General features: G+C 53.4%; 1 protein-coding gene across 1 annotated transcript in view; it reads left to right on the top strand.

The window, feature by feature from the left end:
• LOC140398321 (Fc receptor-like protein 5) overlaps positions 1-13,415 on the top strand; it is a 293,198-nt gene that overhangs the window by 241,742 nt on the left and 38,041 nt on the right. Inside the window, exon 12 of the mRNA XM_072486879.1 lies at positions 2,726-2,753. Coding sequence (XP_072342980.1) covers positions 2,726-2,753 — 28 coding nt within the window. The remainder of the gene's footprint in view (positions 1-2,725; positions 2,754-13,415) is intronic.

The raw sequence follows: 13,415 nt of genomic DNA, 5'->3' as shown, positions 1-13,415 counted from the left end.
AGGCAACACAGCAACTGTGAGCCTCTATCATTGCCACAGAATCACCTATCTGTACCTCTAACTATAGAGTCTCCAATAACTAATGCTCACTGCTCTCCCCCTTCTCTTCTGAGCCACAGGGACAGACTCAGTGCCAGAGACCTGGTCACCTTGGCTTACCTCTGGTAGGTCCCCCCCCAACAGTATCCAAAACGGTATACCTGTTATTGAGGGGAACAACCGCAGGGGATCCCTGCACTGACTGCTTCTTCCCCCTCCTTTTAAACGTCACCCAGCTACCTTCATTCTTAGGCGTAACTACATCCCTGTAGCTTCTATCTATAACCGACTCTGCCTCCTGAATGATCACCAGTTCATCCAGCTCCAGCTCCAGTTCCCTAACACATATTTGAGGAGCTGGAGATGGGTGCACTTCCCGCAGGTGAACTCAGCAGGGCCACTGACAGTGTCCCTCACCTCGAACATCCTGCAGGAGGAACATTGCACTACCCTCTCTGCCATCCCTTCCATTTATCCACTTGACAATTACAGAGAGACAAAAAAAAAGCTTACCTGATTTTCACACTCCCCGCAGGTTAGAGGTGGTGGAAGGGTACGAAAAGAGATGGCTAGGGAAATTGCAAATGCACTAATGATAATTTACCAAAATTCACTAGACTCTGGGGTGGTCCCGGCGGATTGGAAATTAGCAAACATGACACCACTGTTTAAAAAAGGAGGTAGGCCGAAAGCGGGTAATTATAGGCCAGTTAGCTTAACTTCGGTAGAAGGGAAGATGCTGGAATCTATCATCAAGGAAGAAATAGCGAGGCATCTAGATGGAAATTGTCCCATTGGACAGATGCAGCATGGGTTCATAAAGGGCAGGTTGTGCTGAACTAATTTAGTGGAATTTTTTGAGGGCATTACCAGTGGGGTAGATAATGGGGAGCCAATGGATGTGGTATATCTGGATTTCCAGAAAGCTTTTGACAAAGTGCCACACAAAAGGTTACTGCATAAGATAATGGTGCATGGCGTTAAGGGTAAAGTAGTAGCATGGATAGAGGATTGGTTAATTGATAGAAAGCATAGAGTCGGGATTAATGTGTGTTTCTCCGGTTGGCAATCAGTAGCTAGTGGTGTTCCTCCGGGATCAGTGTTGGGCCCACAATTGTTCACAATTTACATAGATAATTTGGAGTTGGGGACCAAGGGCAATGTGTCCAAGTTCATGGACGACACTAAGATGAGTGGTAAAGCAAAAAGTGCAGAGGATACTGGAAGTCTGCAGAAGGATTTGGATATTTTAAGTGAATGGGCTAGGGTCTGGCAGATGGAATACAATGTTGACAAATGTGAGGTTATTCATTTTGGTAAGAATAATAGCAAAAGGGGTTATTACTTAAATGATAAAATATTAAAACATGCTGCTGTACAGAGAGATCTGGGTGTGCTACTGCATGAGTCGCAAAAAGTTGGTTTACAGGTGCAACAGGTGATTAAGAAGGCGAATGGAGTTTTGTCCTTCATTGCTAGAGGGATGGAGTTTAAGATTAGGGAGGTTATGCTGCAATTGTATAAGGTGTTAGTGAGGCCACACCTGGAGTATTGTGTTCAGTTTTGGTCTCCTTATCTGAGAAAGGACGTACTGGCACTGGAGGGTGTGCAGAGGAGATTCACTAGGTTAATCCCAGAGCTGAAGGGGTTGGATTACGAGGAGAGGTTGAGTAGACTGGGACTGTACTTGTTGGAATTTAGAAGGATGAGGGGGGATCTTATAGAAACATATAAATGTATGAAGGGAATAGATAGGATAGATGCGGGGAGATTGTTTCCACTGGCGGGTGAAAGCAGAATGAGGGGGCATAGCCTCAAAAGAAGGGGAAGTAGATTTAGGACTGAGTTTAGGAGGAACTTCTTCACCCAAAGGATTGAATCTATGGAATCCCCTGCCCTGTGAAGCAGTAGAGGCTCCTTCATTATATGTTTTTAAGATAACGATAGTTTTTTGAAGAATAAAGGGATTAAGGGTTATGATGTTCGGGCGGGAAAGTGGAGCTGAGTCCACAAAAGATCAGCCATGATCTCATTGAATGGTGGAGCAGGCTCGAGGGGCCAGATGGCCTACTCCTGCTCCTTGTTCTTATGGGTGCCTCATAGGTGGTGGGCTCAAGAGCGGAGGGGGGAGGGTGGTTGAAGCAAGGAACATCCTCTTGAGGCTGCGAGTCTTTTTCCTCTGGGTTGCTGACATCCTGCACAATCTATTGAAGATAGAGCGGTTGCAGACAGTGATAAATGTGTGCTGGACTGGTATTTAAATATGCGCTGGGATCTGCTGATGGCTGCCATTGAATCAACTGCCAGGTGACACAGAGCGTAACACGCCTGTGTATAATTAATGAGGTTCCAAATGCAGAATCTGATGTGGGACCCTGCCATTCCAGCCAGTGGGACAGGCACGTCCACAATCCCCCATCACTAGTGTCTCAAAATGGGAGTATTCCACCCAGTGTTTCAAGTCCAATATGATTTTTCTGCTGAAAAGTTCCAACAGCCATGGTTTTATTTTACTATCTACAGTAAACTGGGCAAAGCTGTTAATGGGTAAAACACCAAACAATCGATGGGAGATATTCAACAGAATTTAATGTACCGCTAAGCAGGAAGAACCCTGCCAAAAAACGTCATTTGTAAACATATTTATATCAAATAATGCTTGTCTGTTTTATGATTATAACTTCAGCAGGCTTCGGGAAATGTGGAGAAAAGAGGTGAGGAAATGAACCCTTAAATTAATGTCGTCATTCATCTTTTTACAGCTTTGAACTGTATTGTATTTTTCACCTACATGCTGCCTCTCAGTGACTACATTTTAAAATACAGAGCCTGATTCTCCAGCCAAGTTGCGCTCAAGAGAGAGCACAACGTGGCCTGAGAATACCGATGGAGGCCTGGAGCGAGCCCTCCGACAGCCTCCGCGCCTCGCGAGATTCACCAGATTCCCGCAGGACATCGGAGACAGAACTCCACCCCAAATGGGCAGCACCGAATAACGCTCGTGAAAGTAGGTCGTAAACCTACCTGCCCAGGATCCAGCAACCTCCGTATATTCTGCGGCCTCTCCAGGGAGGCTGCAGCTGGGCGCCGCTCAAATGTGGACCAGGCGGAATGGTATCCGGGGTGTCTCCCAGGTCATCGGGTAACTGACCCTCCCCCTGGAAAGAGGGCACCTTGGCACTGCCACCCTGACACTGCCAAGGTGCCTGGTTGGCACTGCTATGTCAGCAGGAGCACTGCCTGGTGCCAAGGTGGCAAAGCAAAGGTGCTAACATGCCAGAGTGGCACTGGCAAGGGGGGCCAGGCCCATGAAACAAGAGTGGAGGGGGGTGGGGGGGGTTGAAGGGTGGGGGAATGCAGGTCAGGTAAGTAGGGGCCTCTGGGAGATTGGGGGGGTGATGGGTGGGGATCCTAGAAAGGAAGGGGTGTTGCAAGTCGGAGTTGGGGGGGACTGAAGTGAGGCGACCCCCAGGGACCCCATAGCGGGGTATCCACACTTGGGAAGTGTGGGGTAGTGGCCATGTGTGTAGTGGGTGACATTGCCCATCGGTGTGGGGTGTGAGGAGCCCAGAAGCTCACTTAGAGATCGGGGCACCGTTTCAAAATGGCGGCCCAATCTCTGAGTTCAGCTCCCCAGTGCGACAAAAAAGTGGGTGCTAAACCGATTAGAATCTCCCCAGGGCCCAAAAAAGTGACCAAGTATCATTGAATAGCAGTGGGGAACTCGCCAGCAGAGCAGCAGGAAACTCCTTGAAAAAAACCGCACAAATTAACTTTGAAAATTTTTGGGAGAATCACATCCACAAAGTCCAGTTCCATGGGCGGGATTCTCAGTCAGCTGACGCGGAATCGGAAAATGTGAGTGGGCGGAGAATCGGTCTTGAAATAAAAACCGTGGCGGGCGCCGGTTTCATTGCAAATCGCAATTCCCCGGTGCCTTGACAGTGCCGTCAATGTGTTCCACTCTGCACTAGTGCTGGGCAACAGGGTAACACAGTGGTTAGCACAGTTGCTTCACAGCTCCAGGGTCCTAGGTTCGATTCCCGGCTTGGGTCACTGTCTGTGCAGAGTCTGCACGTCCTCCCCGTGTCTGCGTGGGTTTCCTCCGGGTGCTCCGGTTTCCTCCCACAGTCCAAAGATGTGCAGGTTAGGTGGATTGGCCATGTTAAATTACCCTTAGTGTTCAGAAAAATGGTTGGCTGGGGTTACTGGGTTACGGGGAGGGCGAAAGTGTGGGCTTGGGTGGGGTGCTCTTTCCAAGAGCCGGTGCAGACTCGATGGGCCGAATGGCCTCCTTCAGCACTGTAAATTCTGTGCATGTACAGTAAATGCCGTTGGCATATCATTATTAGTGGGCCTGACCCGGTATTACCCGGGGCCTCTGCGATTTTCCACCTCCACTGGAGGGAATACCCAATGGCGAGGTTAACTTGTGCTCTTAGAAATCATGAAACAGGCGCCGTGGCTGATGAGGGAGAAAGAGGAGGTAGGACACGGAGAAATGCAACCATGGTCTGGCGGTCCTGACACTGGTCGGGCTGGTTGAGGGGTGGGGGGGCTGCAAAGGGCTGGGGGAGGGTGACAGGGGGAGAGCTGAGGGGCCAGGCGAGCCCCTATGGGACTTGAGCGGCGCCCAGGCAAGGTCCCTGGCAGCAGGGAAGGACTCCAGGGCCAGAGGCTCCCACAGGGCCTAGAGTACGAAGAGGAGGGGTGGAGGGGGCCATGTGGGGACAGGGTCCACGATGCTAACCGGGGCAACCATATACCCCATTGGACCTGGTTGGGCACAGGGGTACGCACCATGCTAACACCTGCAGATGATGGATATTGGAATTCAACCAGCAATGGTGGCTTTTCTCCTCGTCGCTGCAGCCCTGGAGGGTGCACAGAGACTGTCCCAGCTGGAGCTGCTCGAGGAGGAGGAAGGTTCAGCAGTGGAGCTTGTCCCAGAGGAACAGGAGGCAACTGATGAGGATGGAGAGCCGGCCGCCAAACAGGCCGAGGAGGAGGCGTAGGTGCAAAGGATGTGCTGCATGAGGTTTCGTGTGCACCGGCAGCACCTGTCATTCAAAGTCCTGCGGCCGGGCATGCCTTTGAAGACTCCAGCTGAGCAGGCGGACAGTGCGACATATCTGCCAGATCATGACGTGCCTGGCACCGTGGGGGAATGTGGGAGGACACCCACTCCCGGTGGCCGTCAAGATGATGGTTGCCCTGAACTTTTACGCCACGGGATCTTTTCAGGCGCAGATTAGGGACCTGTCTGGGATCGCACACAGCTCGGTGCCCAGGTCCACCTTCACCGTCACGGAGCCCCTATATGTCGGCACAATACATCCATTTAAATGTGGACCAACCCCACCAGGATGCCCGGGCAACAGGGTTCACTGCACTCGCTGAGATGGCCCGGGTCGAGAGAGTGATCAACGGGATGCATGTCCCCCAATGAACACCTGCAGATGACAGGCCGATGAAAGTACAGCTGATATGTGACCATCAGATGCACATCAATACCCGATACCCGGGCAGTGCGCACAGCACCTTCATCCTGGAACACTCAACAATGCCCGGCCTCGGCGAGGCCCCCCCACCCCCGTCTAGGAGATTGGCTCCTACGTGACAGGGGTTATCCGCTGCACGCGTGGCTGATGACGCCAATCAGGAGGCCAAAGGCTGAGCAGAGACCTGTTACAACAGCACCCATGCAGCGATCAGGGGCGTGATTGAGCAGTGCTTCGGCATCCTGAAGATGCATTTCAGATGCCTGGACTGCTCTGGAGGGACACTCTAGTATGACGCTGAGAGGGTCACCCACATTGGGGCAGCTTGCTGCATCCTCCACAACATCACGCAGCAGCGGGTCGACGTGCTGGAGGAGGAGGATGAACACCAGTCCTCGGATATGGGGGAGAGCGAGTGTGGACGTGACCTGGGACTAAGGTGCATGGGACATTCTGATTACCTCCAGGTTCAACAACTGGGAGGGGACTGGCCAAGGGGCATGGACAACACATCCCAACCCCATACCCTCATCTGGCCACTCGCCCGCCTGCAACCCCTCCGTGGTTCATACCTACCTCACTACGGGGTGTGGGACCTGAGTTGTTAGTAACAGTGTGTTCAGACCATGGGATGGCAGATGATGACAACCTGCTCTACGATGAGCTCTGATGCTCCACATTGTTTAACAACGTTTGATTCCTGCCCAAGGTTGCTGTTTCTACCGTTCACCTGGGTGATCACTCGATCAGGGTCTGCGTGCCCGTGGCCATGGAGCACAGGGAGTGAACCAGCTCCAGCTGGGACTGCGCCACATCACGCTGCGACTGCCATCACTTTCTGGATCTGTGCCACATCAGCCAGTGACTGTGCCATCTCCCTCTGGGACTGGGGCACCTCCCTCTGGGTGTGTGCCATGTTGGCAGTGCCTGGCCAATGCCGCCAATGCTCTTAGCCATGGCCCGCTGTGACTGGACCGCACTCTGGAGCGCCGCTGCAATGGCTCTGACACATGGCTGCCTGTGAGAGGGCAGCCCTGTCTTGGGCCTCAGCCACTGCCTGCACAAAATGCACCAGGCCTTGGACATGCTAAGGAGACAGTGTGGCACCTCTGCCACGTCCTACTGGTCCTAGAATCTCATGGCAGAGGAGCGCTCTTTGCAGAAGACTGTGGAGACCACCTCACTCAGAGTCTTTAAGACAGAAATAGATAGGTTCTTGATTAATAAGGGTATCAGGGGTTATCGGGTGAAGGCGTGAAAATGGTGATGAGAAAGATGTCAGTCATGATTGAATGGCGGAGCAGACACGATGGTCTCCTATGTCTTATGGTCTTATGCTGATCCATGGTCGAAAACCTCTCCCCAGATGCTTCCAACACAGTCGCCACCCGTGCATGACTGGCACCAACGTCTGCTACTGCATGCGGTAGGACTCCTCTATCTGCACCTGCAGGTGCTGGATGCTCGTCCTCAACCCTTCATCTTTTCTCTGACTCTGAGACTGCATGTCCACGATCGATGGGGCTGTCCGAAGCCAAAAACCCATCTGGATGGCAGCTCGTCCCTGGGTTGGCCCGCCCTCCGACTGTCCGCCCCCTCGGGATTTCCTACCTCCACCTGATGTGCCGGAACATTTGTGTGGTGGGCACCAGATAGTGCCCCAGGAGCCTTTTCACTAAAGTGCCCAACTGAGGTGAGTGTCACTGGGATGGTGGGGGGTGTTGGAGACAGCTGTGACGGGATATCAGTGTCATCCTGGACTCGAGCTGTGGGGTGTCCTGGGTCTCGGGTATGATTCACGTCTGTGTTGGTATCCTCGTTTCTTCTTAGCACCCAGGGAGCTGGCTGTGGCTTGGGGTGGGGGACTCGAGAAGGACCCGCCTCATCACCAGCAGGTCCTGAAAGGCACATGATTAGACCACTGGCCGGGGAGGTGTGGGGGTGGTGGGTGTGTGTGGTGAGGGGTTGGTGTACAGGTGGTGTGCGATTGAGGGTGGTTTGGGTGTGGAGTGATGGTGGTCTGGGGATGAAGATGGTGTTGAGGGGGTGCACACATGCCATGGGGAACCGCAAGTCAGCGGGGTCTCACTTCCTCGCCCTTTCCTCGGGACTACGTCCAGGGCCGGTCGTTCTACCGCAGTGGTCAGGGCACCCAGTCATGGCGGCCGATATGGGTGCCGGCATGTGGTGCAGGCTGGGGGTTCGGCCACCCTCCGAGTGTGGGAGGCGGGGTAGAGTTGTGGGTGTGTGGGACGGGCGTTGGTGCCAGGGGCACAGTGCTGCCTACTCACCATGGCTGTCCTGAGGAGGTCATGCCGTGGGGATAAAGGGGTCTTTTTCAGGATGGCAGCGGTGACTAGTAGTGTGCCTTAGGGGTCTGTGCTGGGGCACAACTTTTCACAATGTACATCTGGAAGACGGAACTGAAGTCACTGTTGCTAAGTTTGCAGATGGAACAAAGATCTGTAAAGAGACAGGAGTATTGAGGAAGTAGTGGGGCTACAGAAGGATTTGGACAGGCTAGGAGAGTGGGCAAAGAAGTGGCAGATGGAATACAATGTGGAAAAGTGTGAGGTTATGCACTTTAGAAGGAGGAATGGAGGCATAGACTATTTTCTCAATGGGGAAATGCTTAGGAAGTCGGAAGCACAAAGGGACTTGGGAGTCCTTGTTCATGATTCTCTTACGGTTAACGTGCTGCATTCAGTCGGCAGTTCGGTAGGCTAATGCAATGTTAGCATTCATGTCGAGAGGGCTAGAATACGAGACCAGGGATGTACTTCTGAGGCTGTATAAAGCTCTGGTCAGACCCCATTTGGAGTACTGTGAGCAGTTTTGGGCCCCGTGTCTAAGGATGGATGTGCTGGCCTTGGAAAGGGGCCAGAGGAGGTTCACAAGACTAATCCCTGGAATGAAGAGCTTGTCGTTTGAGAAACGGTTGAGGACTCTGGGTCTGTACTCGTTGGAGTTCAGAAGGATGAGGGGGGATTTTATTGAAACGTACAAGATACTGCGAGGCCTGGATAGAGTGGACGTGGAGAGGATGTTTATACTTGTAGGAAAAACTAGAACCAGAGGACACTATCTCAGACTAAAGGGGAGATCCTTTAAAACAGAGACGAGGAGGAATTTCTTCACTCAGAGTATGGTGAATCTGTGCAATACTTTGCCACAGAAGGCTGTCGGGCCAAATCACTGCGTGTCTTTAAGACAGAGATAGATAGGTGCTTGATTAATAAGGGCATCAGGGGTTATGGGGAGAAGGCAGGAGAATGAGGATGAGAAAAATATCAGCCATGTTTGAATGATGGAGCAGACCTGATGGGCCGAGTGGCCTAATTCTGCTCCTTTGTCTTATGGTCTTCCGGCACTGCTGGCTGGTCTGGATGGTGTGCTCGTGGTGCGTACTGCCTCTGCCACCTGCGCCCAGGCACAGCGATGGCTGGCAGCCTCTTACCTGAGCCGGGGTACATGATCACTTGCCTCGCCTACGCAGCGACCATGAGGGTCTCAAGCCCAGCGCCAGTTAATCTCGGGGCTGCACGTCTTGCTGCCATCTTGTTGGCTGGGATGTGTATATGCGACTGCACCTTGTCAGCCTCCTGAGTGTCAATTGCAAATCCGGCGAATCCCGGACTGTTTATCATTGGAATCGATTGTGTTCTACGTGGCACTGTTGCTAGCTCCTTAGCTGAATCGGTCCAGGTGCAGAGCCAGTTTTGCTGTTGTAGAAGTCCATGAATCCTGCACCAGGATCAGCACTCAGACTGGGATTCTCCCATCCCGCGGCCAAGTTCTGACGACGGCGTGAAAAGTGGCGCGAACCACTCCGGCGTCAACAGTCCTCAATTGTCAGGTATTCACCCCTTTCTAGGGGGCTAGGTCGGCGCAGGAGTGGTCTCCGCTGCTGTAGCCGGCGCGTCACAGCCGGCGCGAGTCTGCACATGCGCGCTACGGCCAGCGCGTGGGTTCCCGTCTCCGCGCCGGCAATGTGGAGGAGCTCTATAGGGGCCCGCAGCGGAGGAACATAGGCCCCACGGAAATAACCCGCCTACCGATCGCTGGCCCTGATTGTGGGCCAGGCCACCGCGGATCCCCTCACCAGGACGGCCCCCGCAGACAGAACTTCCAGGTCCTGCCATGTGGGACCATATGTGACCCACGCCGGTGGACCCGGCCGAACTCAGGAGGCACTCGGCCCGTCGTGGCCCAGAGAATCGCCGGGGGGGGACGCTTTCAACGGCCCCCGACCGGCATGGCGGGAATTCCGCAGGCGCCTGAGAATCGGCGCCGGAGATTCGGCGGGCCAGTGTGGCGCGATTCTTGCCCCCTCGGGGATTCTCCGATCCAGCGTGCGGTCGGAGAATCCCGGGCCTAGTTTCAGGAACAGAGAATTATGTTGGATATATTTACTGATGTAGCCATTTTCTATGACATCGCAAACTTTATTGGCACAATCACCCCTCTAATTTGCCACACTGCTTGTCTGATGTCCACTCTGACAGAAAGTACACTAATTTCCTCAACTATAAGTGCAAATGGATTTGTATTTGAAACCAAAGAGAAAATGCTGGAAAATCTCAGCAGGTCTGGCAGCATCTGTAGGGAGGGAAAAGAGCTAAGAGAGTTTCGAGTCCCGATGACCCTTTGTCAAAGCTAAAGATAGAGAAAGTGGGAAATATTTATACTGTGGAGTGAGAATGAAAGATGGATCATAGCCACAGAAACCCAGGGAAACGGGATGTTAATAACCACAGAAACCAAGGGAAAGAGTTCTAATGGCAGTCCCCAGAGAGGACAACAGTGTGAAAGGCCAAACTGCAGAGAAACTAACATCAGAGGCTAAACTGTGACAGATGTAGATGTGGGGGGAGGGGAAGCAAAGGGCAGAAAGGGTGAAGAAAGGTGGATCAGATGCGGGGGTGAATATATATAAAGAAAGACAAGAGAGAAAGAAATGGTAAAAAAAACAGTTAAAATGCAATGGTATGAAAACAAATGCGTTGGGGTGGGGTCGAGTTAATCATCTGAAGTTATTGAATTCGATGTTGAGACCGGAAGGCTATAGTGTGTCTAACCGGAAGATGAAATGTTGTTCCTCCAGTTTGCGTTGAGCTTCACTGGGACATTGCAGCAGGCCCAGGACAGACATGTGGGCATGGGAGCAGGGCCTTGTATTGAAATGGCAAGCAATGGGAAGGTCAGGGTCCAAAGCGATCACCCAGTCTGTGTTTGGTTTCTCCGATATAGAGGAGACCACATTGGGAGCAGCGAATGCAATAGACCAAATTGGCCGAGGTTCAAGTGAAACGCTCCTTAACCTGGAATGAGTGTTTTGGGCCTGGGATGTAAAGCATGGAAGAGGTAAATGGGCAAGTGTTACACCTTCTGCGATTGCATGGGAAGGTGCAAGGGGTGATGGGAGAGGTGTTGGGTATGGTGGAGGAGTGGACTGGATTATCTCGGAGGGAACGGTCTCTGCGGAATGCTGACAGAGGGAGTGAAGGGAAGATGTGTTTGGTGGTGGTATCGCGCTGGAGTTGGCGAAAATGGCAACATTTTGAGTCCAGATGACCCTCTGTCAAAGCTAAAGACAGAGAAAGCGGGAAATATTTATACTGTGGAGTGAGAATGAAAGATGAGTTCATAGCCACAGAAACCCAGGGAAATTTGGTCCCTCTATTTCCTAGCTATTAACCCATCTCACTATAGAGCTACTATCTGAGACTAAACTAAACTTTTACAACCTTTTAGTCCCATTTAACCCTGAAATGAACTTGAGTCCCTATTTTAACCTCATTGCCAGGACTGTCTGCATTCATCTCTGGAACATATCGAGCTGGATTCTCCGCACCCCAACGCCAGAATCTATTTCCGCGCACGGAATCGGTATGCCGTCGGTTCGCCGATTCTGCACCTACCTGGGGCCATTGCCTGAGGCCTGCTCCGCCATGCTCTGCCCCCGACTGGCCGAATTCTCGACGGCATGGATCTAACGTGGTCAAGTCGGTCAGAAACTAGTATGGCGGCTGCGGACTCAGTCCGCGGCCACCATGGTTGGGAATAGGCCGATCGGAGGTCGGGGGCACTTATATGTGACCGGGAAATGTTAGTACGGGCGTTAAGGGTTGGGCGCGCTGCCGATCGGGGGGTTTATTTTTCAGGTTCAGCTCCACAGACCGAGTCCGCCATGCGTATCCGTGGCCTCCGACCCGGAGGTGCGGGGCCCATATCTGCAGCGGACCCTACGCATGAGTGGGCCGCCGTGGGAGGGTGGAGGGGGGGGGGGGGAATGTGGTAGTCACCACTGTTGTATTATATTGTATATATGGGTATTACGGTATGGCCCCTGTACCACAGGTACGGGAGTAGATCCCTGCCTGCTGGTTCTGCCCAGGAGGCGGAGTATAAATGTGTGTGCTCTCCGAACAGCAGCCATTTCTTAAGCTGCTGTAGGAGGCCACACATCTCTCTAATAAAGCCTCGATTACATTCTACTCTCGTCTCGTCGTAATCAATTTATTACACAGAGATTTTTCAAAGATGGATCTCCGCATCAAGCCGGATCGCCTGCAGCTGCATTCTCAAGCAGACAACGCCAAAAAGGACTTTGAACATTGGCTAGCTTGCTTTGAAGCGTACATCGGGTCTGCGACAGACCCAATCCCAGAAGCACAGAAGCTCCAGACTCTGTACACACGGCTGAGCTCCAACGTTTTTCCCCCCGTCCAAATCACGCCTACCTACGCAGAGGCCATGGCACTGCTCAGCAGACCAACAAGACAGGCACCCGCTATCCACGCGGCACCAACTTCCCAGTGAGTCTGTGGAAGATTTCTGGCATGCCCTGCTTGCCCTGGTGAGAGACTGTGACTGCCAGGCCGTTTCGGCCACTGAACATTCGAACCTGCTAATGAGAGATGCGTTTATTACAGGCATAGGGTCTGTCTACATCTGGCAGCGCCTCTTAGAAGGGGCCACGCTTGACCTCGCGGCGACCAAGAAACTAGCGCTCTCGCTCATGGTCGCCTCACGCAACGTACAAGCTTTTGCCCCCGACTGCACGGCCCACCCCCCCGGTGCATCATGGACTCCGCCAGAGGTCACCCTATTGTGGACCCCATAAGCGACCGCCCTCAGCCAATCCCACGCCTGCGCCGCGCGGCAGCCAACCAACCCCGGGGGACCCAAGTGCTACTTCTGCGGACAGACAAAACACCCCCAGCAGCGCTGCCCGGCGCGGAGCACGCTCTGACATTTCGCTGCAATGTGCCAGGCCCGCTCAATCGCCGCTATTGTCCCGGCACCCCCCACGTGCGGCCACTCGGTGCCGCCATCTTCCTCTCCTCAGACCACGTGGGCGCCGTCATCATGCTCCACTCACAACACATACGGCCCCTGGGAGCCGCCATCTTGCTTGCCTCAGAACCAATGGGCACCGCCAACTTGCCTTCCCCAGGACACGTGCGGCCCGAGGGCGCCACCATCTTGCCTGCCCCAGGACACGTGCGGCCCGAGGGCGTCGCCATCTTACCCGCCTCAGAACCCCTGCAACCGCAGACAACCAGCTGCATCTCGCCTCGGTCACGATTGACCAGTCCCGACCGCACAACATTGCGACCGCTTCGACAAAGGTTAAGGTTGACGGGCACGAGATATCCTGCCTTCTGGACTCCGGGAGCACTGAGAACTTCATCCACCCCGATACGGTAAGGCGCTGCTCCCTCGCGGTACACCCCGCTAACCAAAGAATCTCCCTGGCCTCCGGATCCCACTCCGTGACGATCCGGGGGTACTACATCGCCACCCTCACCGTCCAGGGCGTAGAGTTCAGCGGCTTCTCGCTCTACGTCCTCCCCAACCTCTGCGCTGCCT

This window comes from Scyliorhinus torazame, chromosome 21 (genome assembly GCF_047496885.1).
Source record: "Scyliorhinus torazame isolate Kashiwa2021f chromosome 21, sScyTor2.1, whole genome shotgun sequence".
Classification (NCBI taxonomy): domain Eukaryota; kingdom Metazoa; phylum Chordata; class Chondrichthyes; order Carcharhiniformes; family Scyliorhinidae; genus Scyliorhinus; species Scyliorhinus torazame.
Note: the sequence above shows the minus strand (reverse complement) of the source record. Positions and strands in the feature narration are given on the sequence as shown.